Here is a 26,721-nt window from a genome sequence, read left to right on the forward strand (position 1 = left end):
GAAGGTATGCATTAATTGAAAAAAAGGTTGATGTAGTTTGCATTTTCCCCTCTAAAAGCTCCCAAATATGCTCTATCAGATTTGATAAGCGTTGGGGCATTGATCCAACTAGTTGGGTAAGTTCTTCCCGCGTTATTTGCTTCCATGTCTCAATCAACTCTGTTTTTATCGATTTTACGTCAGTTACTATATATATAGTATATATAATTGGGGCGTACACCCTGTTTTGGCTGTTTGGCCAAGCTCCTCCTCCTGTTTGTAGTGTGCATCTTGATGTCGCTCCCCAAATGGAGGGACCTACAGTTTTAAGCCGACTCCGAACGGCAGAAATTTTTATGAGGAGCTTTTTCATGGCAGAAATACACTCGGAGGTTTGCCATTGCCTACGAGGGGCGACCGCTATTACAATAGAAAAATGTTTTTCTTAATTTTGGTGTTTCACGGAGATTCGAACCGACGTTCGCTCTGTGAATTGCGAATGGTAGTCACGCACCAACCCATTCGGCTACAGCGGCCGCCAGTTACTATACTTTGTTGAATTTCAGACAGTTACTATACTTTGATGAATTTTTCCCTCTAAAAGCTCTCAAATATGTTCTATCGGATTTAAATATGAACTTTGCGGTGGTGTATTTATTTTATATAAGAGCCATTCTTTAACACTTCGTGCAGTATACTTAGGGTTAATGTCATGTTGGAAAAAAAATCTTACCCAAGACCCAATGTTGTTCCAACATGTTTTTAAATTTATATATATGTTTTTAAATATATATATATATATATATAGCTAGCCAAACCATTACGCCACTCCCGCCCTGCATTTCACTCGTATACTTTAATATCAAAAATATCATAAATGTAATAGCCATTGTGTTTCGCTCACTTGTCTACATTGCGGAAATAAGGGGTACTTCATAACTATAGCACAGGGATTTACTTGTATTGGGAAATTTTGACTACTTATTTTTATTTTTTATTTTTTTTATTTAAGTGCGTGCGTAGTACACATAACAGAAGTGAAACTTTCAAGGCAGACAAAGAAAGAGGGAGAGACCCGAGAGAGAAAAAATATATATCTAAATAGTGTCGACCGGTGTAGGTAAACACCGCAGACAAACCGTGGCAACAACACGCACTACTCCCCGCACAAACGCAGCGATTTCAGGACCGCAGCAACGGCACAAATTACCGTAAGGCATTACCAATAAATCCGACGCCGGAATGGATAGCACTTTATAGTACGCACAAGCACTAGAAACGGAAATAAGCGGCAAAAAGAAAGGCACCAAAAAAACGCCAAAAAAATTGGGACCAAAAAACGCCCCAAACAGTAGGCACCAAGGAAATATAACGCCAAAAGCTAGGCACCTAAAATATATTTCCTACAAGTTTGCACCAATAAACAAGCGCCAAAAAGTAGGCAGTGTTCTTTCTCACTAGAAATTAGCAACCACAAGGAAAAACTCAAAAAAATAGCCTAAAGTGTATATATCTATCTCTCCTTTTCCTCTACGTTATATCTTTTTCTCTCTCGCGGAACGAAAATGCCCAAAACGTTGCATGGCCTTGAAATTTTACTCTCCATTCTCGCTCGTCCATCGACGCCTAAGAAGTTTCACTTCAAAAACATATTTCATTCTACTACAAAACTAATATAAATCCAAGTTTCTAGCTTTGTACAAATTAATATTTTTTTGTTTACTGGCGACCTTGAGTATTTTTTCCATACAACGAATGCTCGATATTTTTTATGCGTCGTAAGAGTCAAATGTTCAGGTCGGATATATGTACAATTTCAAATCTTTCCTTACTCTAAGGCCATTAAATTTGTTGTAATGTCGCTATGTATCAATATATGTAGTTTGAGGTGGAAGAGGTCCGATTTATCTAGATAGAGGACAATCACACCATTATGAGCCACGAACACACCGAGATGATGATATTTATTGCTATATTACGAGTTTTCCATGAAATCGCCTTTCCAGGTGGCAGCTATCGTGTAAACAAATGTGTGTATTTATTTTAAGGCTTAAAGAAAATTTAACACAAGAAATGCATTGATCCACGCATTCCATATGCTACAGATGAACATTAGTCCGTCGACTTTGAGGATGAAATCAAACCATAATGATGCAATTTCATCACCCCCTAGGTAATGATTCAATTATTGGTCCGAACCCAATCACAAAACTTCAACTTCAACTTTATCAGCAAAATATTTTTTAGCGAAGCTCCGGAGTAAAAAAGTTGCATTCTTGATATTTTGTTTAATAATGCATCTCCATGTTGCAGTTTTATAATGAAATGGAAATCGGAAACCACCTAGGAATCATTGGTGGCAAAGATCGTTTTATTTCGAGGCAATCGAGCTGCAATTGAGGCCATTGGATTGGGAGCGATTTACGCGAAATGTGCTCAAAATTGTCGAATATACCTATTATCTCATTGGCAGCACAGTATCGAGAATGTTAGAGCAGCAGGTTGACTAATTTAGATATCAATATAGTAACGCGTTCACTTTGTCTAACACTTAACGAAAGATTGGAATTTTTTAAAGACAGTTAGGGATACGACTAAATAAATATTGCCTGACAGCCGCCGAAGGAATTGATTTTAAGAAGATCCCGTCTCTTTACAATGTATGTTGACTAACGGCTTACCGGGCAGAGGCAACTAGCACGATCGGTGGATAAATTAATACTTTATGGGTAGAATTTGGTACAAAAGAAACTATCATGGTCATAAATTGAATCAGGATCGAATACTATGTATCTCTATATATGAAGATCACAAGATAACGTGTGGAACATACGCTGTTCGCAATATAAGTACCGCCTTTGTTTACAGTGCACTAAAAATGCGAAATAATGGAAACTTCAAAGTAATTATGAACTTCTGCGCTGATTCATAATCTTTGCAGAAACATGAAGTCATCACCTCAAATTTGAGAAAAAAGCCATCAAAGCAGTAGGCAGAAGCGAGCTTGATAAGTTCAAAGAAATCAAATTTTTTTGCATTGGCATTAAAGGTTACAAAGACTGAGTTTTTGGAATGCACCAGGAACAATCTTAACCGACTATGTTTCTCGTCCTTTGTATTCTTCATATACTATGCACAATATTGCAGAAAGGTAAGCGATTTTCGGCAAACCGAAGATATTAAATGGAAAACTAAAACATATTTTACAGAGCCCAAGAAAGAAGATTATATTTTTCGGAAGGCATAAAGAGACACCATATTGCAAAGTTTAGATGAAAGTTGTATGAATATTTAGAAGTTTTTTTAAGACACTTATAAGCTTGCCCTCGTATATGCACATAGACCGCGTACGTTTTAGAGAATTTTGGTTTTTTGGGCTTTATGTAAATACTATACATATAGTTCATTTGCTGCAAAAGCGTCATAATAAAAGAGAAAAAGAATTTTTAGCTTAATATGCAGAAATTACCACCAGCTCTTACTTTATGTTACGTAAAAAATTTGTGACGATATCTATGGCGAACAGCGTTTCACTAGATGAATATATTATATGTAAAGGGTGGTTAAATTTCAAAGGCCGATGCTGAATGTGAACCACACCTAAAAGTCAACGACACCGTTGGACTTCTTTCTTTGGGGTTATTTGAAAGAAAAGATGTACGTCCATAAGCCAGCAACAATTCAAGAGCTAAAGGAAGAGATAATTGGGCCCATTAATGGCATAGAACCTCAATTATGCCTCAGCGTCATCGAAAATTTGGACCATCGAATGGAGGTGTGCCGCCGAGGTCGCAGCGGCCATTCGGCCGATATTTTATTCAATACGTAATTGAGCCATACCAATATTATCATAATAACGAGAAATGACAATAATTTCCTAAAAAAATTGTATTTTATTCAAAATCAACATCGGCCCTTGAAACTTAACCACCCTTTATTTACTCTTAACACATGGGCTGATAAATCCTGGAACTAACACATAGCTAGCCATCTATTTTATAGCATTTATTTTATTGCTTCGCCTCTTTTTCAGTTACTATTCAAATTCAAATTTCAACGATGGTTTGCTGGCTTCCAACGTGGTTCTAGAGACAACGATGATGAACAACGCAGTGAACGTCCAAATGAGAAAACATCAAGAAATCCACAAAATCGTTTCGAATCATCGAAAAGTCGAGTTATGTGAGTTAGTTGACATCGTAAAGATATCAAAAGAATGTTTTGCCTTCATTTTGCATAAGCATTTATTATGGGAAAGCTCTGTTCACATTGTCTGAGGCGTTTGCTCACTGTTGAACAAAAACAAGAGCGTATTGATGATTCTGAGCAGTGTTTGGCCATGTTTAATTGAACTTCGAATTGTTCCCATACCCACCGTATTCGCCGGATTTGACTCCCAACGAATACTGATTTGTTCGCAGACCTAAAACAATACTCGCCAGTAAGAAATTTCCTTCGAATGAAGAGATTATCTCTGAAACTGAGAACTATTTTGAGGCAAAAGATAAATCGTTCTACAAAAGTGGTATTGAATTTAAAGCAGAATGATTGCGTTTAACTTGATGGAAATTACGTTGATTAGTAAAGCTAATTCTACATAAAAAAAGAGTGTTTTCTTTGTTAGACACGGGACTTTTCACCCCATGTTTACTTAGGTCGGCATAGAAAATTGAAAACTTTGAAGCCGTTTTTCTCGAGTTTTTGATTTTTTAGTTATGGCATTCTTCCAGCAAACGCGCGAACGTACATAGTATATAGAGTGCGTGTGCGTTCGACTAAGCAGCTCTATTTACATTCCCTACCTGCACTCAGCGATCTTTCGATTGAATTTATTTTCCATAGGGTCTTTGTTTTTTTCGTAATTCCATGTATGCCAAAATTTTGAAAAATTAAATAAAAACTACAATATTTGTTGTTTTTACTACGTCTATTTTTTTTGGTTTTGGTTTTGTTTTTTCTATAGCAAATAATTATAAATCTCAACTGTTAAATAATATATATACAGTATAATTTCTATTTTTCGTATATGAAATATATATTATTGTATAATAGTTTTTTTTTTATATAAGTAAGTAAATATAAAGTGTGAAAAAATATTTTAATAATACCATGCACGCTTGTAATATTCAAGCTGTTCAGTAATTTCATTTTTTCCTACTTTGTTACTTTTTAATTGTTCTGGTTGCAGTTAGTCAATATTTATTTGTATTTATGTATATTATAATATGTATTTATATTTATTTATTTTTATTTTTTTCATTATATGCATTCGTAAATATTTTGCTAAAGGAATTACTGGTCGTTAAGGGTCTCTGGTTGCCATCCACTTTCATATTTGTTTGCTTTTTATTTATTTCGTGCAGTGTATTAATCTCTTGCTTCATTTACTTGCTTGATTTACTGATTGAGTATATTTTTATGACAAGTTTCATTTTTATTTCGTATTATTCGGAAAAGTATTTACTCTTTACTTCTAGTACTATTTTTGCTTTGATTTTGTAAATTTGAATGGAAGGACGAGTCGTGGGAGACACTCAACTGGTACGGACGCCAAGGGGTCAAGGTCAACCCTGGACTCTTGACTCGACTTGAAATTTTCGGTTTATTTCATCTACTTTTTGTAGGTATGTATGCATGTATGTTTTTAAAGGATTTCATTTTCTTATTTCTAATTTTAATTAAATTCTCTAAATTTTTCGTACGAATCTTTTCATACGAATTCAACTTATATATCTGCATATATGGTATGTGTGTATGTATGCATGTATAAGGTTCAATGCAATTAAGGTACAATGCTATCCAGAATTTAAAATGCATTTCCATTGTTCCTCTTTTCTCACTGATAACAGTTTTCGCGCCAAAGTAATACTTTTTAGGTTTTCTTCTTAACTGCTAGGTGCTTCAGTGGCTTGTTTCAGCTCTTCAGCTCATTGACATGGTGTCTCAATTTAACATATTCACTTTACTGTAGAATATTTAAATTTTTTTCTTTATATATATTTCTTTTTGTTCGCTTGTTATTAAGTCAATACATATGTAAAGGTACCAAATTCATCATCCAATTAGGGTTCTTATTTTTTACTACTTTTGTTGCTATGTATAAGTAAATAATTCATTATCAAAAAGTTGCGAATGCAATAATCTTCCCTTTGCTGACGTTACGTTCAAATTCTAATTTCTAATAGGTATGTATGTAAGTACTTACTTTCCATTAAACTTGTCACTGATTTACTAGCTACAAATCATTAAATAAAAAATATACATACATATGCATGAAGCATGTACATATATAAATACATATTTCGTAATAATAAAGTATGCATTCGTAACTCACAAAAATTGTGCTATGAAAATCTTCAAAAAATATTCTATGCAACTTTATTATTATTATATTTTTTGTTCTTATTTCTTTACATTCAGTTTTGCATAATATTTCTTCATTAAAATTATTAGCTTTATCAATTTTTATTTGACTATCAAAAAATCGATACCTGCATGCACCTAACAGAAATACAAAGCCCAATAAATTACAGTTTGAATTAACTAAAGTTTTGTATTTGGTTTTCGTTCTTTACATATTAGCATTTCAAAAAATTGTAGGGCAATTCCAAATTAAGTGAAAATTATCTGGCATCATGACATTAGTAAATTACGATGCCAAATGCGTATATATATTTTGTTATTGTATTTGCATGGTAATTCGTCAATGGCGCATGCCATATTTTTCGCACTTGATTGTGAATAGGCCTATTGTTATGAAGTACATAGGTGCAAAATTAAAAACAAGGTGATGTATTGTAACAGTCCATAACATTTGGATAGCCTCGTCTAAAGTAATGCAATAAATTCACTTTATTACAAAGCGGCGCAAAATTAATCACCCTACCGGAAGATTTATAATTTTTTCAAATAGCTTCGTAAGGCAATTATATTTGACACTTGTGAACTAAACAGCCGCAGTATACAAACAGACAAGCAAGCAGCGCGTTAAGGTCAAAATAAAGATTTCCATAATTTAAATCCAATCGAGTCAGTTGGAACTTTGCAGTTACAGACATGCAACGTCTACAAGGCTTTATAAATCGCTGCCTGCGTTCAATTCTTCGCTTTTTTTGGTTCAGCACCGTATCAAACAGCAGACTGTAAAGCAGCACCAACCAAACTCCAATGCAAACGGAAGTCCTTGGATACATTCTTGAAAGAGAATAAAGTGACATCAGGCGCACTACAATTGATTAAATCCACAAGGAAGCCGTCGAAGAGATAGACCCTCGCAGACCTGGTGGAGAAAACCAATAAAAGCAGGAACGCGCTGAAAAAGATTGCTTCGGATAGAGTCGAATGTAGGAAGATTGTTGTGGCCCTTGCTCCCTTGATTATTTTGGTGCCACCTTGTAGTACAGTATCTCTCGCCAATAAGCACACTGTTATAGGTATTTCCCGCTTCCAAGCACCGGGAAATTGCCGTTTTGCTGCTTATAGCACGCAAATCTAATTTTGTTTGAATTATAAATTTATGATTGCGATTATAATATTGGGTAGTACTATTCCGGTCACGCAACAATAAACATTCAGTTGAAAATTATAGGCTGTCTTAAACGCTGCTAACGAATTCGGCCATAGTATAAATATGTAGAGCCCAATGGATGGACCAAAATTCAGTATAAGTGTGCAGTTGGTTTATTTAAAATAACAAATTTCAATTTGTTCATTAAAACAGAATTTGTAGTTCTAACCGAGCATATAGGGTGTTTTTAAAAACATAAGAACTTAAAATGGTAAAAAAACAGAAATTTTATTGGAATACATTTTTTTATTATAATCTGGTAGATGATTTCGTGGCACTCATTTTTTAATAGAATATATCCGGCATGTCTCCGCCGCGGCTAGGTGTTATAAAATGGGTAAGGCGATCAATCCAATGAATCGATTATTATGCACACTGTATGACAAATTGCGCCGTCTTGTTGAAACCAAATACCGTCGATGTTTAGCTGATTTATTTATGGAAATTTCAGCCAACATGACTCGATAGCGCTCGCCATTCACCATAACAACCGCTTCTTCATCATTCCAAAAGAAATAAAGGCCTATGATGCCGCTAGCTTGTAAACCGCATGAAATAGAAAATTTCAATGAAGATTGCTTGAGGATTGCCTTCGCTCCACATTCGTGTTGATGGTTTTGAATCGAAAAGAGTAAAATTGCATCGGAAACTGGACGAAGTGCTCTATGAACTTCACGAAGAGATTTTCTTTTTTAAAGTAAATTTCCGCAATTTATCTATCTCGCCGTAGACGAATGGGTTGGTGGGAAACTACCATTCGGAGGTGCACAGGTTCGAATGTCCGTGCATTAGACACCATATAATAGAAAAAACTGCCACTGGCAAGTTTGTATTGTATTTCTGTTATAAGAAAGCTTCTCATAAAAAACCATTTTCCTTCGGAGTCGCCTTAAAACTATAGGTTCCTCCATTTGTGGGGCAACATCAAGACGCACACCACAAATAGGAGGAGGAGCTCGGCCAAACACGCGACAAATATATACATATATATATATATAAGTGTGAGGAAGAATTTGAATATCTTACCCACTTAAGACTGCGAAAAAACCACCGTTAGTTGCCTGCGTAAGCAAAGTAAATTAAATTTTGCAAAGACCGACTGATTAAATGTTCGTTTAACGGAGAATGACGGTTATTTGAATGCCGTCATCTCAACATGGCTTGAAAGGTGAAACACCTAATGTTCGCCAAGACAAACTTTATTCTTCTGATTTCAATATTATTGTGTACGATTGATTTACCAGGAAAATTAACTACGACGAGTATTTAACAGAGGTCATAATCGCAACCTCAAGTAAACTACATGAGTTCATTTCGAAGTAAGTAATGTTAACCATTTGTGGATGTAAGCATGTATAAAAGATTAACAGGTTTGGTTATCCGAAGCAAAATTGGGAAATCAACTTTGACTACCACATCACCAGGGCCACTGCATCGTCAGTAGAACTCTGCCCACTCATTTCCCATGTATTCGCACACTCGTCCAATCCGTCGTAACAACACGGGAACGACGTAACAGGAGCGATGACTGCGTTGATTTTTTGCGTATAACACTAACCCAATCTCAACTTTTTCGTAAACAAAGCGCTGTCGTATCCCCGATTACGTCAGCAAATCAGCTGGTTGTTTAAAAATTGCTCAGAGCCGGTGAACGATTTGATGTTGGTCACACCCCTGAATTGTGTACAACGTAGATGTAAGTAGCACGTATGAAATTTGACATCGTGGATGTAAGTACTACTGTATTTTTGAAAAACGAGTAATTTTTATAATCGAAAAGTTACCAGAGTTTAGTGAGAACTGAATCCACTCTAAGGATATAAAACCAGTATGAGTATGCGATTTTCATTACCTCAAAATAAATGTGTATGTCTATTATATAACTAAAATAACCACGAGCCCTGCATTTATTGTTTCAATTCAGAAGAGGCTACGCAAATGTCAAAACTCTATATAAAAATAAGTATATTTGTCGTAACCACGCATTGCAAAACCTCGCTGCCCGTAAGTATTCAAATTGAATCCACTCGAAACTTGTACCGTGAAGGGTATGAAGCTTTACTACCCTTAGAAATACTCCGGAAGATCCATCACGTGCGATCAGTGGTTTGTAAAATGGTAAAAGCCACGCGCTGTAATTGTCATTGTATTCGTCTAGCATCAGTCTGCAATTCTTAATATGATTATGAGCTACTTCATAAATATACTCCAACCTTGCTGCTGAAGAAATTATTGAAAGTATGATACTTATACGTACGATGTACGATGAATGGGTGACAGCTAACAAAATCACGATGCGATTATTCGGGCGCAATGTGTGGAATTTTAAAGAAGACAAAATAAAATATACAAAAACATTATTCGGGGGCTTACAAGTGGTTTTAAAATTAGAAAATTCCTGTAAGAAATTCCAATTCTCGGGGGCATTCGAAGGATTATTTCTCTATCTTGTAAAATAGAATAAATTGTTGGAAACAATGGAGCAAAGGACCTAGCCAGAAGTGCATTAGAAATGCAGATCTTACTTGAATAAGGTCTTCCTGACGTTGGTCACAGAAGTATCATAATAGATATATAATATTTATATAAATGCCGCTTAAACCCTTTTTGGGTGTTTGACCGAGCTCCTCCCTTAATTTGTGGTGTGCGTCTTGATATTTTCCCCTAGATGGAGGGGCCTACAGTTTTACGCCGGCTCCAAACGGCAACTGGTTTTTATGAGGAGCATTTTTATGGCAGAAATACACTCGGGGGTTTGCCATTGCCTGCCTAGGGGCGACCGCTATTAGAAAAAAATGTTTCTATCATTTTGGTTTTTCTCGCACGGAGATTCGAACCTATGCACTCCTGAATGGCAGTCACGAACCAACTATTCGGCTACGGCGGCCGCCTCACCTTACATCCTTGCTGCTGGTAAATCTATAATATTACAACATGCCAAATCTTAAAAAAGAGCCGAAGGCTGCAGTCATACTTTTGATGCGGTAGAGTATTTCGGCTAGCCGGGAGCCAACATTAACAAATGCAACAATTTCTCCCTAGAAAGCTCAACAAGAATTACTCTTACCAATAAGCGCTACATTGAACTGATTCCTCAATCGACTAACAAAAGACACTTTATTAGTCATCGGATTAGTCAATCTTTGTAGTGTTCGAGAGAAAAATTTTCCAGGAGATATTTAGATCTTTGCGAATGCAGCAGGTCATGGAATAGTGAGCTGTGTGAGCTTTACAATGGCATAGGGATAGAGCAGCGTCACTGGCATATCTTGCAAATACATTTGCCAATAGCCGCAGGTAAAATGCAGAGTTCTGATCGGAAGCGATTTCGATTGCGTGATCCATTATTGATTATTTAGAAGACGATTGTTAACTTTATCTTTTTAAATTCCTCTATTCTCTTGGCATTAATTTTCCGACGGTCATTATAAAAGATATTTACTTATGTAGGTATCGTTCTGGATATCTTAAGCTGACTGCTTAACGCTACTTCGCGGCGTACCTGTATTAACTTCAAAGTGGTTCAGTTATTAAAGACAAGTGTTAAATTCCCTTCACTTTAGTATGCAATACCTCTCGCTTCTGTAAACAGATCAGACCAAAGCTTTTGTTCCTTCACCAGAAAAATATACAAAACCGATACTGCAAGATATAATTTAATGGAAAAATTATATGATAACAGATATTCATCGCCTGTAAGTGGTTTGAGCGTTTTCAGAATGGCCGAAAAGACATTGAAGATGAGTCACGGCCGAGTCGCCCTTCTACGCAAGTACTTATAAGTACTTATAAAATCGAAATTAATATTCTGATACCTTTACTGGGTACCCTTCAACAGCAAAATTTTCACATTCGTGCTGCACTTCTTGAAATAATAAGAAATCAAGGATGACAGATTACCAGGTTTGGCCATCCATCATCGGGGATTTAACAGTAGAGTCGAGTCCACTCAGACGGCAATGACCATAGCCCCGGTTACGCCAGAGCTGAGAGCCGATTAGAGTTCTGATGTTGGCTCCACCACATTCTGTTCCAAGAACAAGAAAATCTGCGAATTGTTGGGAGCCAGAAGCTAGAAATTCCTATCTAAATGCGGTATTTCACTGTTATACCGTGCGATTTATAACTACTCTTAAGTTTTAAAGGGAACAACATTTTAGCCAATTGATAATAGGTAAATATTTAAAAACTCAACAATAAAATATAGTACAGCATCAGTCTCGTAACTTAATAGTCACTTCTCGTATAGAACATATGAAGAGTTATGTAAAGCGTTTTTCAGTAAGAACGCTTCAACTTTTTTTTTTGAATAAAACACAAACGGTTTGACTTTTAACAAATTTTTTTTTATTATCGAGTTTGAACATATACATTTAAGTATAAAATACGATTTCTTTTTCATGACCACCGCGTGCACGTTTTACGAAGTCCAATCGTTGAACCCAATTTTCGACCACTCTTTTGCATAAATCGGCCGAAGTTCCAGCAATTTCGCGTTCAATATTGGCTCTGAGCTCAAAATCGTCGCCGGCTTGTTACTGTAGACCAATGACTTCACATAACCCGAAAGAAAATAGTCTAGAGGCGTCAAATCACACGAGCGCGGCGGCCATTCGACCGGTCCATTTCTGGAAATAATGCGCTCATCGAACTTACTCTTCAACAAATCAATTGTAGCGTGTGCTGTGTGGCTTGTGGCCCCGTCCTGTTAAAACCACATGTCGTCTAAGTCCATACCATTCAATTGCGGCCAAAAATAATCGTTTATCATGTCGCGGTATCGATTTCCATTCACAGTAACGTGGCGATCGTTCTCGTCAACGAAAAAATATGGGCCAATTACGCCGCCGGCATGTAAACCGCACCAAACAATGATTTTTTCGGGATGCAACGGTGCCTCATGAATCACGTGTGGATTGTTTTCTGCCCAGTAACGCATGTTTTGCTTGTTGACAAAGCCATTGAGCCAAAAGTGAGCTTCATCACTGAAGATGATTTTTCGACTTTAAACTTTCTTAACAGAACACGCATTTTTATAATAAAATTCAATGATTTGCAAGCGTTGCTCAAGTGTGTAGCGTTCCATGATGAAATGTATACTAATGAAGTTTACAAATGACAAGCGAAAAATAAAAAATATTGCGTCGTTCGCCCTCCCTATCGGAAAAAAGTTGAAGCGCACCTATTGAAAAACGCTATATGTTATATTAACATGATTTGCCGATGCCTCATCTTCTTGGAAGCCGCCAAAAAGCCCGTTCGTTAGTCTAACAGAGCGACCGCCAGCTCGGTTGTTAGAAACAGCAAATGTCCAGGGATTGTTCAATCTACGTTGATATTCAACAAGTCCCAATTGTATACCTCAAATAGCAGAGAAAAATCACGTGGTTCTCTTACAAGAGGGTGTGGGGTTCATACATTTATTTACTTCCCTATTGATTGAGTCACGGCGGAAGGCGGCCGAGTTTTGCTAGAATATGTATTATACTCCTCTTACATGGTTTATGACGTTAATATTTTAAGTAGGTGCAAGGCAATATAGTTTACAAAAAATCTTACCCTGAAAATACGATATGAAGCAGATTTTGAAGCATCCACTTTATGAAATGTATGGAAGACAATAACACTCGTTCGTGAATATGGCATGTAATACTACCATAAACTGCAAAGTCGAAAACGATAATATCTACATAAAACAGGCGCACAACAATATTGAAAGAAAATTTATATAAATTTTAAAAATTTGGCTACAAACATTTATGTATGTATTTATTGCCTATTGTATTTATCTTTATTCATACGTAAGTAAGTGCTTGGATAGAATTAAACAATTTAAGGCAAATTCGAAGTTATCTATTCGTCCAATATACGAGTATATGTACTTGTAGTTTATATAATATTATGTGTATGTATTAGTTGTTGGTATTGCACGTGTTTAAGGTTGGTTAAACTTTCAATCTAAAAGTTTGTTTTCATTTTTTCTTTTTTGGGGTAATTTATTACAATTTTTGTTAAGGTTAACGTGACTCGGGCATTTTAGGTTTCTCCTTTTCTGCTTTGTTTCTGTTTAGTTTTTTTTTTTAATAATTTTTCTTGTTTTTGCGCTACAGCCAAGAAGGAGAAATTGTACTAATTTTTCTTTAATATTTATTGGTTATCATATTTTATTAGGATTTAACTGTCAATATAAGTGTTTTTATTATTATTTTTCTTAATAGTTTCCTGTTTGTAAGGGTTTTTCAAATATCGATTTCTGAAATGCCACTTTTTGGTTTTGTATTAAATATACTATCTTACTCGTTAGAAGCAGGAGTCTTATTTATTACTTTATTTAGCTTGGATTAATACATTTTCAGAATTTTAGAACGCGGAGTTTTGTTACATTTTGTAGAAAAAGTAGTATTAAATAGGTATTGTTTAAAAATTGTAGATGATAAATTGTAGACAGCCTACTATTTTTATTTTTGTGTTTTTTTTTGTTTTTTGTTTTTGTTTGCTTGAATGTGTAGTGTAGTAATTTTTGAATTTGCTCTTTAAATAGGAAGATAATCGAGATTAACTTTTAGAGTTTTTATTATTACTTTCTACAAATTTCCAGTTTTCGGCTTTAGGTATGTCTGTATGTATGTATGTATGTACATATGTAAGTAAATTACAGCTTAAAAAGTTTATTTGCATATCGTTTGGTTTGCTTTAGGTTATTTTTCCTTTTTCTGTTCCAAGTATAGAAAGTATAAAAACAACTACTACCATTTTTAACACGAATGAATATTTTTGCAAGTGTGTATGTTGTTAGTAAGTCGAACGAGATATTCATTTATTTAGATTTCTTTCTACATAAATTTGATTATGTACACATATATATATATGTATGTACGTAGAGTTCTTGTTTATTAAGGCAATTTTATAGTATTTTTATCATTGAAAATTTTCAGCAGAACAGCTTAGAGTTAGCTTAGTTTTTAAGGATAGATTTTCCAAAAACAAAAACATAATTTTAGCGAGTATGTAATGAGAGAGTAAGAACTTATGTAACTATTTCAACTGAAGGGAACAAAATTAATATTCAAAAAACATTCTAAAAGTGGATGCTTACATAGCATTTTTAAACGCACGTAATACAAAGAAAACCCCTTTCCTATTATACACTAGTGGCAGAAATATAAGCAGTTGTGCACAAATCCCCACTTAAATTCCCTTTTCTACGAAACTCAATAGAATTATATATTAAGTCCTCGATATTACGAAGTTGCATCGCATGTGCAAAATTACAGTTCGTTATGTCGATAGTTTTGTAAAGCTGAAGTAAGAGGAAATCTGCAGTAACCTAGAGAAATTAAAAAAATGTTATTAAATTCTTGAAAAGAATTCATAATCTGTTATGCTGAGATTACTTAGTGGGCATTTTTTGCTATTTTAGCAGCCTTATTAGACCCTACCTATATCGGCGCTTCACCGACTAGGTGTTTTTTTTTTGGCCATTTAATGGTAGACCCAGGAAATGTGCTGCTTCGGCGATTGTAAACCATGTGAAGAGGTAGTGCGCCGTGCTTTCTTCACATACTCAACTTACGTTTGATTCTAGTGTTATAACGGTACTTTATTGGCGTTTTGTGTTCCATTTATTCTAAATTCATAATTTTAAAATATAGAAAAATTTTTTTTATATATATAAACATTTAGCACCATATGTATATGTATGGTATGTATATAGGCTTGAATTACTAAATAAAGTACCATTTTTATATTATATATCCGTGTAAAATTTGTTTATGAAAAACGGTTTTTAAGGAATTTCTATATAGAGATTTGCGTTATATCGAGGATTCACTGTATTTACATATTAAAAAGTTGGCATTATGAATACCATTACAGTTCAAAATACAATAATAATAATACAAATTGGGCTTCACAAGACTGTCGTGCGAATGGTGATGATGAATACAAAATTCACAAACCCATATTTCATTTGTGACCATCGCAAAAAAATTAAAATGTAACACATACATAGATACAAATAGATAAAATAAAATAATCAGTAGCACAATAATTATATTGCAAGCATTTAAGAAAACCAACATTAAATCGATTAGTCTTACGATTCGGCATTTATTTTTTGGGTAAAACTCTCATTGGCTATTTAAACTCTCTTATTCACGTAACTAGAATGTCCCAAAATTTGTATACCCTCTAATTGCCCATTAGATAACGGTTACTTAGCTTGAAAATGTCTGCTTCATAATTGCTTCGAAAAATTAGGTTAGATTACGTGTAGGTGAGTTTGGGTGTAATATAGGTTAGGCCCTATTAATAAGTCCAAGTAAGCATCTAGTAGCCTCATATTGTCTTTCCACTTATTCTCAGATTCAAAAGCGTTCAGAGAATTTGAAGAAATTGAAGGGGATATTTTTTTTATTTTTCACACTACCATTTAGCCAAATGAATAAATGAACGTAAAATATGTTTTATAAGTAACCGTTTGGCCGATGTTTTTTGTTTGTTGTTTTTTTTTTTTTGCCAATTAGAATTAAAAAATTTATTATTTCCGAGGAATTGTATGTATTTCCAGTACATTTCGCAGAAGAATAGTTTAAGTCGAAAATGACTGAAAATCCCATTCATGCATAATTTTTATTTTAGCAACAACACTTCAATTGAACGTATTTCCTTATTTTATTAAAAACTAATGATAATAATTTGAAGTATGAAGGTCCGGACCGAATTTTATATATCCGCGCACATTTTGGTAAAACCAACAGTACAAAACCTTTAAAATTGGCTTCTCGAGAACCAACTATTGGGTGAATGCTCCGATTCCTAGGGCATGTGCAGATTTAAATATGTTTTTCAATTCTTCTGGTGCTGATTTTACAAGGCCGTATGGCATCATCTTAAATCGTTCTTTTCTTAGTAACTACTAAACTATTGTACATTAGCTTAATATAGTCTGTAAGAATGTATTCATTCAAAGACAATAAATAAATACAATAAATAAATAAATATTTATTTGGAATAAAAAAACTCATAGACGATAAGAATTGGAAACATTTTCGCTTAACCCATTTCGCCACTTTTCAATAGGCACTTGCCCTATATCAAGGAAAATATCCTTGACGAGTTTGGCAAAAATATCTCAACTTTTTCTCGATTTATCAATCGTAACATTAGGAGGAAAGACGGTGTGGCATTGCACATTTTTCGTAATTTTACTTGCGTCGTATTTCTTTTCTTGGATTTATCCTTTGTATCAAGTTTGGGCAAAATTACCCAAAGTTTAGAGGCATCGTGTTTTTTTTCACCACCCAAAAAGCAAATGGTTCTTAACTGATTCCGACTAGTTCGAATTTGTTTTTGGATGGTAAAATTTTCTAGCCGAGTTTTGTTATAGAAATTTTTGACAATAAAAAAAAATATTTATTTCGAAAATACTCTGAAGACGACCCCCACAAAAGGTCGACGGTTCAAATTTTGGCTCTTAAATTGTGTCAATATCTCGACGTTCTCAACAATTATATTATTTCTTTTTATTTGTTTCCTTTAACTCCTATAAGAGCATAGGACGTCCAACAATTTTCAACATGAATAGACATTGCGGCGGATTTTGCCTGTAGCCGTGTTCATGCTGGGCATTTAAACTTTGTAACATATAATTGTTAAGCGCCGTTATTTTGAATAAAAATAGTGAAACTTGAAAGAATTTAAATTTCCACATGTTTTATTTTAGAACAACATCTAAGCGCGCCTTTTGAAAAACTCTTTACTTATACTATCCAAATATTCAAACAGAAAACCAAATTTTAAATTAAACTTTATTGAAAATTCAGGACCACCGGACACCCCAAAACGAATTTTTCAGTACATAATCACACCTAGTCCACTTATGAGAGCATTTTTTTTATTTCGTCTTTAGTTATTAACAAATTTTTCTTGTTTTAAGACAAATGTACGACTGCTGCTTTGACATATTTTTTGCAGAATTATATATATTAGACGATTTAGTTTCTGCCACTAGTGTACATTTCACTCAGGTAAGTTTCATCGCCCATGAAATAAAACGCGCTACCATTTGGTAATCTTTTACTTATTTTTTTTTTTTAAATTTTTGTTCAAAAATATAATACAAAACTTTTAATGTTCATTATAAAAAAAATTTCAAATACAAATGATAATTACAATTTAACAGTGATGACAATTTAATAAAAATCAAATATTTTTAAAAATAAGCAAAATATATATACTCTCAACAAACACAACAAAAATTAACTAATTTAATTAATTAATAACGTGAATATACGTGTAAATAGGAAAAATATGAAAACATTATGTCTATTAGCGAACTACAACTATAAACTAAGAGCTCTACATATGTGATACAACAGATATGTACTTTATACATACAATAATAACAAAGTGAAGGTAAAAAATTTCGAATATAAAAAATTTCTATAAAAAAGGACTAACCTAATGTTATTTTATTCTTTATTTATTTGTGTTTTTTATTTTTATTTTAGCCAGTTGACTACTTATGAGCCATGATATTATTATAGATTTGCATATTCAAAAAAGTACATCTCGGTCTTCAAGGGATTTTATTAATTAAATATTGCACATATTCGTAAAAAACGAAAAATACCCTAGGCACTAGCATTTAAATGAAAGCAGAAATTTAAAATATACAATAACAAACATTTTATTTCGTTCGCCACCTTAAACTGACAGTGTCTCACAAAAGTTGTCGGATTCCCTATTTTATTGAAAGAAGGCTCAAAGATTTCTTTTTGTGTTTCCTTAAAAGATATCTGACTAGAAAACATGTTTTCTTTTCCAAAGTAATGGATGAAATCCATTTTGTGCATTTTTTAACCTTCAGCGATTATTATTTTATTATTTTTATGCGCCACCGCGGTGAGATTTTAATCGCATCAAACATGACGCATTAGAGCGCTTGTGGAATGCACCCACAGCACAAGCAGCTGCTAATTATTTTTACATTTCAGACTGATTTACATGTGTTTTGATTTTTAATTTATTATAGCAAAAATTCGGCAAAACCTTTGATACAAAAGTGTATTGAATTAATCAATTATAAAAAGCTATGTGAAAATGCCGTTACATGTTGAAAGTTTAAGTTCGAGAAAGTAAAAGAGGAGGCTTTAAGTATCTTGGTTAAAACATTACTGTAAAGAGAAACATCGTTTTCGATTTTTGAAGTAAAACCACATTTTCTACGTCACTGGTTTCTGCATCTATTGAGCATCGAATACGGAAGAGCTTTCCGTTTGAAACTGGCGAAATATTTTTTTATTTATTTTTTCTTATATTAACTTTCGCCTAAATATGTCTTTCGAATATTTTTATGAAAACAAATCTTTTTTGATTGTTTAAATTACAGCTAACTTTCAAGTCAGCAGCATAAGAGATGTCAAAAATAGAGTTCCAAATACTTTTGCGAGATATCGGACGCAGCTCGAAATAGGGCGTATAAAACTTGGCGAAATTTTATGTAAAAGTACTTCACAACTACTATATATTAATGTGTGTATATTGCAAATTGTTACCACTTTGAGTAAGCGTTAGATTTTTAGTCTAATTAATAAAACAATGGCGAACTATTAATTATTCAGAAAGGGTCGATTTTACTTCTGACTATTGATTGTGTATTAATATTTCTTTTATTATTCAGCTTAATTGTATAAATTACAAATTCTTGTGGTTATAATAAATATCCATTAACTGCAGCGCATTTTGTTTAATGTTTGCTTCTCATCGCTACCACTTTTTGCATACATTTTTATTTGGTTCTTAAGTTTTTGTTTTCTTTAATAAACAGTAAAGTATAAAAAAGTATAAAAATCTATAAAAAACAACTTGAATTTACTACGATTTTATATTATATATATATATGTATGTGTGTATATATGTATTTCACATACTTTATTTCAAAAATTAGCTTTTTCCTTTGAAAAGAACAAAATTTTTCAATTTACGCTGACCGGACAAAGGTGTGCACAATATTGCAATTGGAAAGTTCTACAATATTAGTAGCTTTTCCAAAGCACATTTTCCTCTCACATCCCAATGTTTGTAGTGTTATACATGCGTTCAGCGGCAACTAAATTTGCTTTCACTGTTGTGATTCTTTATGAAAAACTAATGACTTCTATACATAAATACATATGTACGTATGTATGTTACATCATTTGCAGTGTGTATTTTGGACATATGCATGTATGTTTGTATGTATGTATGTATGTACATATATACATATAAAACTCGAGAAAATTTACTTTTATTTATATTTATATGCATGTATGTATGTATGTACCTTGATATTTGAACAATACAAAAAAACATATCCAATATACAATAACAATAAAAATCCTAGAAAATGTCTATCGATTTAGTTATACATGATACAAGTCATTAATTAATTTTCTTCAATTTGTTTTGTTTTTTGTTTTTTTGTTTCCTCCATGTTTAAATTATTTTCGCCATTTTTCGTTACATTATTATTATTATTTTATTTTTATTTTTTATTCTATAGTTTTGTATTAATTTTATTTATTCAGTAAAGCAATAGCAAAAATTTGTCTAAAAAGATTTAACTAATGTGATGATACAATTTCGCATAATGTTTTTATTTCCACACACACATTTACATACATTTTCTTGTAATTGAGTCAGCGCTCTAGCATGAAACACTGGCTGCTGCAGCTGCTTTCAATTGTCTTGCACGATACGTAGTTTTCAATTCAGCTTATTTTCACTTATTTCATCCCAATTTTTCTTAGATAGTTTATTAGAATTTTTCTAAATAATTTTTTATATTTTACTTAATACAAATATTATGTTTGTATGTATAAGTATATGCTGATATATAGCACTCACAAGTACTCGTACTGCACACAATACAACTAAGTATTTCACAAATTAAGTGGAAATCATGAATTTTTTATATACACATACATGAAGTTGTATGCGTGTTTCTGTAGTCAGCTTTATTCGCGCAATTATAACTAGTCACTATTAGCCACTACTGCGACTAGTCTGCTTCAACAAGAATGTTTTTTAAGCTATAAATATTTGTGAAAAGTGTGGCTAAGTATTTTTTAGCAAAATTATTGGCAAACAAGGGCTCAACGCCAAAGTTCTACCAAAAATCTATAATTAAAGAAACCAAAATATTTTTTCACAAAAATTTATGATTTAAAATCATTTACATACATATATCGAGACACGAATGACAGTCACCTACCACTATAGCGGCTAGCCTGCTGCTTGACATTTTTATTTTCATTTAACCTAGAAATTTGGTTTATTTCTACACATCTGCTATTTGCATACATTTACATACTTTATTTCTGCCTCTTCGATTTTGCTGCTGACACTGCTTTCTAATTTCCTGCTGACGATCGGATATGGTATATCCGAATCAAGTAAATAGCTATGTATGTATGTGTATATGTATGTATGGAAGCTTGTATGCTTATAGGCAAAGTCCACTCCGATCTACTTTGGTTTTATTAATATTAGTATAATATTGCACATTTCATAATAATTTAATATACATATTTTATTAATGTTTTTATACCATTAGACTTGCCTAAGCTTAGAAAGAGTTTATTGCATGCGCATTTTTACTTTAATTCCCCATTAAAGTATTTTTATTTAATATTTAATAAAAATGTTACAAATCTTCTATATAAAAAATGGTTTTACTCCAGAAATTATTAGATTATATTTAATTTTACAATTGTTTTTGTCTCATATTTTAATTGAATTCACTATGTATGTGAACATGTATGTGTATGTATTGCAACATCCTTTGCATATGTATGTATGTATTTTGGTATTGTTTATTTCTTGCTACATGTTACATTTTGCTGTTGTAGAATTGTAAAGCGTTTCAGTGGTCGAAAAGAGCGCTCATTTAGTATAAACTATAACCTGCTCTGCACTGCCTATTTGAAACTGGAAAGAAAACAGTTGAAAAACGAGAAAGCATTTCTAAAATAATTAAACAAACAAAACAAAAAAACAAGAACCTTTGTTTTGGAATCTTTAAACAGAATTTATCCTGAAAAAAAAGTAATTATATTTTATTTAGGTCCCCTATTTTGTTAAGGTTATTTTGGTTAAGCTTCTTCCAGTGCTAAAAAATATACATCTATGTACAGCGTCATTTTTGAAAAATGTTACTAGTACTTCGCAAACTGCAACGATTGTCTCAGTTACTGAAGTAATTCTAAAGAAGTTCAACTGCGTGCCACTTGGCGATTTGTTTTCAACGTAAATTCTGCACCGATTTCAAGTCAAGTTGGGTGTCATATCGAGTAATAGCGAATTGCTCATGCATTTGGCTGTATCCAAGACAAATATCCCAAGTCTAACCTGAAAACAACTCACGAAATTTCGTGTGTTATTGAAGGCTTTTTTCTGTCACTAAAAAAATGGTTTAAAGTCATACAAAACTAGAAAAATTAAGTGACAATTCTCGATTAGCAGAAAACAAAAACAAAAACTACAATCTATAATAAATTGCGCAAATATTTATACATATTTCTATATGCATACGCATGTGTGTGTGCATGTGGCGCGTCAATTAACACAATAAAAATTTATCAGTGTCAATATTTTTAATAAAAAAACAAAAACAAATAAAAATTGTAACAAAAATTCAGCTATCACCAATACATAGTTACATACATACAAGAATAAAATGCATACAAACACAAAAACAATAACAATTATTCGGTCATAGAAAAGTATGTATGAAAAAACAAATAAAATTATATATAAATACGAGTAAAACATACAAAAGTGTAATAAAAAAATTTCTTTTTTTAAGTATTAGCATACAATAATATATACCTATATTAAAAAGGAACAAAAAAACATTATTATCTAAATTAGGAAAAAGGTATATGTGTGCAGAAAAGGATGCGCTGGAAATTTCTACTAAACATATTTTATTATTATTATTATTATTATTATTAGCATTTTTTATATTAGTTAAGAAGTTGACACACGTTAGTTGTCTTACAATTGTTGTTGACTTTTCAAGACGAAAAGCCAACAAAAATTCACACACGACTTTGGTGGTATTTCAATTTTTTGCGAGAAAACACATTTTTGCTGAGGTATTTTAAATTAACTTGCAACATTCATCGGTGATGATGACAATCGTTCAACACTACTCTAAATGCTAAATGAAGTAAATTACTTTTGAAAAGATTTTAGTTCTTTATACAATCGTGTGCGCGGCGAGCAGAGCTGTTAAAAATACATATCTATAAAAAGTATTTGAAATAAGTCATGATTGCGAAAGTCTACTGGTTTTAGGTTGGTTCAGTTGGTGTAGCTGCCGCCTCTTTTCATAGAGCGATTCGTGAGGGCTCAGCCTTCATGTGTTGAGTGCTTACAACTTTTTTTACATAATATATGCGCTATATTTTATTAATGAATGAGCAAAATTATTCATCACACTTTTCTTTTCACATCTTTGGTAGCTTCTCTATTCACAATTGAATTTTGTCAGCCCAGTAGACTCAGACAAGCATACATTTCTTCCGCTCTAATTTCCTTTAGTTTTCTCCATTTTCATTTTCATTTACTTCATTAGAATTTTACGCTCACATTCTCCATACTTTTTGGCATGCAATTGGCTTCTCTATACACTAATAGGTTTTTCTATCTTGCGAGGATTCATTATCACTACTAATGTGTCTACTAAAAATTAAAAACTAATAAAAAAATGATTTACTACCATTTCTCAATATTTCACCAGTGGAACTCCATTTAATGTGCGCTAATTATTTTAAATAATTTTTGCCTTTTTCAAAAATACGTTTCACTATTGTACAACAAAACACCATTAAAAATGTTTACAATTCAAACTAAAACTAAATTCCATTAAATTAATAACATGTGAATATAAATAACAATATGCAAGGCATTTGGCATTTATATTAGCATAGCAAAAAAAAAATCAAAAAACGTTATAACTAATATTAGTTTATATAATAATCATGACAATAAAAATAAAATTTAAAAAATACTGCGCTGATTTGAAAACCATTTATCCTTTTTCGAATTTTCGACATATCGAAAGAAAACATTTTTTCTATATGCATACAAATATGCAAAAACAAAAATAGCTAAACATGAACTCATAATGCATTACACATCCGATATGCTAATAGAGGGGCCTACAAATATGCACGCACACATACACACCACGCACATGTATGTATGGATGTTAAACATAGTAGCTCTCATTGGAGCTTGAAAGCAGTAAACTAATCTGGCGGTATTGCGCTTGACATTGGAAGGCATTCACTTCCATATTTCTGAATATGAACCGTGTATTGGCATTAGTGTCTGTGCTTGTGTTGTGTCTTTTACTCAATTAATTTTGGCTAGCTAGTATTCATAGAGTAATAACATGTTCGAACTTTAGCTGTAGAAAATTTGCTTCTGAAACTGTAGATTTTGTGTGTTTATGAGTAATTTGCTATAGCTCTAAGTTCCTATTAATTTTGAAGCAATCACTAGTCGATATTTTCGTAAGTAAGAAAACGCTATAAAATTGTTCAAGTATTTCGTTCTTGCTTTTGTTTTTGTTCGCTAAACTATTTTTATTCGCTTTTATTCATTTCATAGGCCTGCTACTTTTAAACATATCTATATATGTACCTATGTATGCATTTTACTATTTTTCACACACACACACACATCGGTATGTACATATCTGAGTATAAGCCCATGCTAAGTATTTTAGTATATATGTATATCTGTTCTAGTTAAGTAGATATTTGTGTAATAAAATTTTTCTAAAATTTCCTTTTGCCTCCATTCATATAACCTAACACTACTACATATACACGCTTTAGTTCTGGTAAAACTTGTGAATGCGCTTAGTTTTCAAACCGTTTTTGGTATCCTTTGCTTTTGCTGTTATTGCAAAATTTAACATACATCTTTTGCTCTTTGTGTACCTGTAGTTTTGTATATGTGTGTGTTGCTGATTTTTCTTGTTTTGTTGTTTTTTTTTTCATTTATTATTTTTGTTTTTGTATATGCACAAAATGTGGTTTGGGCTTCCGTAAACAAAAACAAAAATTCAATGCATTTAACTTAACAGCTTCAGTTCGATTTGTTCTGTAAGCAGAAAATATTAGATGCATTTACTTTTGAAATCTTGCCATGCCTGCCAGCCTTTTCCCACACAACAGCTACCTCTCTCTTTTTCATTCCGTTTTAATCGCAATTTTCATATATTCCACATTGCCAATTTGATATCCTTCAATATCCTTACTCCTGTTGCGCCACTCTTTGCCATTCCATTTGCCACGCGTTTTGAACCGACGCGCATCCGCCATTAGCCGTCGGTAGCTTTCGCTCGGCTGTTCGCTGGCCCTATTAACGCCGCCGTTAACACCAACGGAATGGCACCGCCCGTGGCCGGTCGGCGCCTTCTTTGACTAGAGGTTTATGATATTCACGTCCGGGGCGCGCATGAATGACACCCCAACAATTCTCGCAATAATATTGTAGACATGTAACGTTGGCGCAAAAGAATGGTGCGAATTTTCCACCGCAACGTTGACCCTCACACTCGTCGCACATCTGATCGTCGAGCACATATGGTTTCACCTCCACACGTTTATCGATATCGCCATGTTGCAGTTGTACGAATCGCGCCGATATAGCTGCAATGTAGCTCTGTTGATTGGCGAATGCAACGCGTCCAGCGCCCTTCGGGTACTTTAGTTCCGGATCGGTGTCGATACCCGCATAACATACACCACCATATAGCCGATCCATAATCATAGCCAGCTCAAAGGCTTTCAATGGGCGCGGTACACCGCCAACGAAAACGGTTTTACGCGGATCCAATGACATGGTTGCGTCGAGTACATAATCAGCATCTGCCAGACGCCATGGTCGTATTTGTACCGGTTTATCTTTGATAGTAGGCGATGAGACGCATAGGTAAAGCTTGTCATCGTCGGTGATGCACGAATCGATTAACTGCTGCACGCTGTTTTCATCCTGGAAGAGCAGAAAGGCGTATCCCTTTGGCGGGAAATACGATTTTGATTCAGCTTTGTGTGGCCAATCAACAACCAAGGGTCCAAAACGTCGAAACGACGTGGTGATCTCATCCTCATCAATGTCTGGTGGCAAACCGCCTACAAACACCTTTCTCGAATAGCGTGCCATATGCTCTGAACCCTGCGAATGTGGTGACGCCCGCGATGGTGAATTCAATTTCAAATTTGCATCCAAATAGGCACCAGCACCGTTACCACTTGCTATAGCCACAGCATCTGCTTCGCTGAGATGATGTTCGCTTAACTTCTGATTACGCATACGTTCTGCTAGAACAGCAGCAGCGGCCACATTGTTGTCCCCACCAGCACCGACTGCACCCATATTGCGCATTATATCATTTAAGCAGTGATCGATAGGACGCATGTCAAGGCCATTGCCCACCAAACGGTCGGGGGTGAAGCCAGAACCCAGGTAGGGTGCGTCACCGCCGCCAGTAGCGCCAGCGCTTTGACTACCACTATTGCCCACTGACAGTGTGGGTATATGGGACTGTGCGGCGTTCATGTCTAGCGAATAGCCGGGTGTGGGCGAGGTGCCGCCCTTATTCGGGAATGATATGCTGCGTCGGTATTTGTTAGGTGAAATGCCCGCATTGGAATTCGGCGAAATGCCGCCACTGCCACCAGCCTGTGAACCGTTATAAGGAGATCCGCCGCCACCAGGTGAAGTAGGACTGTTGCCATCATGTGGCGGACAGGGATGATTCGGTGAAAGCTGTTGCTTGTTGGGCAGTCCACTGCGGAGGATAGAGATGTGAGACGATGTAGCAATGAATTGGTTGATAAAATGTAAAAGTTGCAACAAATGCATGGAATGTACTGGTACTGGTATGTGGTGTATTGGTGATACTTTGTGAGGTGGAATACTTAGGTATACTAAATCCTTACTACAGATATACATAGGGTATATACATATTGATTAGAAATTACAAGTCAATTTTTTTTATCAACGCAATTCAAGCAAACAAAACTCTTAAAATAATATTATAACTGAGTGAATAAAAGCTTATAAAATTGTAACCTATTACTGAATGAACTAGATGAACTACTAAATAGCAA

The 26,721-nt window shown here is 33.9% G+C and overlaps 1 protein-coding gene across 10 annotated transcripts in view; it reads right to left on the reverse strand.

The window, feature by feature from the left end:
* The window catches only part of LOC128859771 (translational regulator orb2-like), a 116,652-nt gene that overhangs the window by 16,748 nt on the left and 73,183 nt on the right, over positions 1–26,721 (reverse strand). Inside the window, exon 6 of one of the 10 annotated variants that reach the window (XM_054096845.1) lies at positions 17,342–26,399. The exons of the other annotated variants lie outside the window; for them this stretch is intronic. Within the exon in view, the coding sequence (XP_053952820.1) occupies positions 24,980–26,399 (1,420 nt within the window). The 3' untranslated portion in view covers positions 17,342–24,979. Of the gene's footprint in view, positions 1–17,341; positions 26,400–26,721 lie in introns of those variants that run through there. 10 annotated transcript variants of the gene reach the window in all.

This window comes from Anastrepha ludens, chromosome 4 (genome assembly GCF_028408465.1).
Source record: "Anastrepha ludens isolate Willacy chromosome 4, idAnaLude1.1, whole genome shotgun sequence".
NCBI lineage: Eukaryota > Metazoa > Arthropoda > Insecta > Diptera > Tephritidae > Anastrepha > Anastrepha ludens.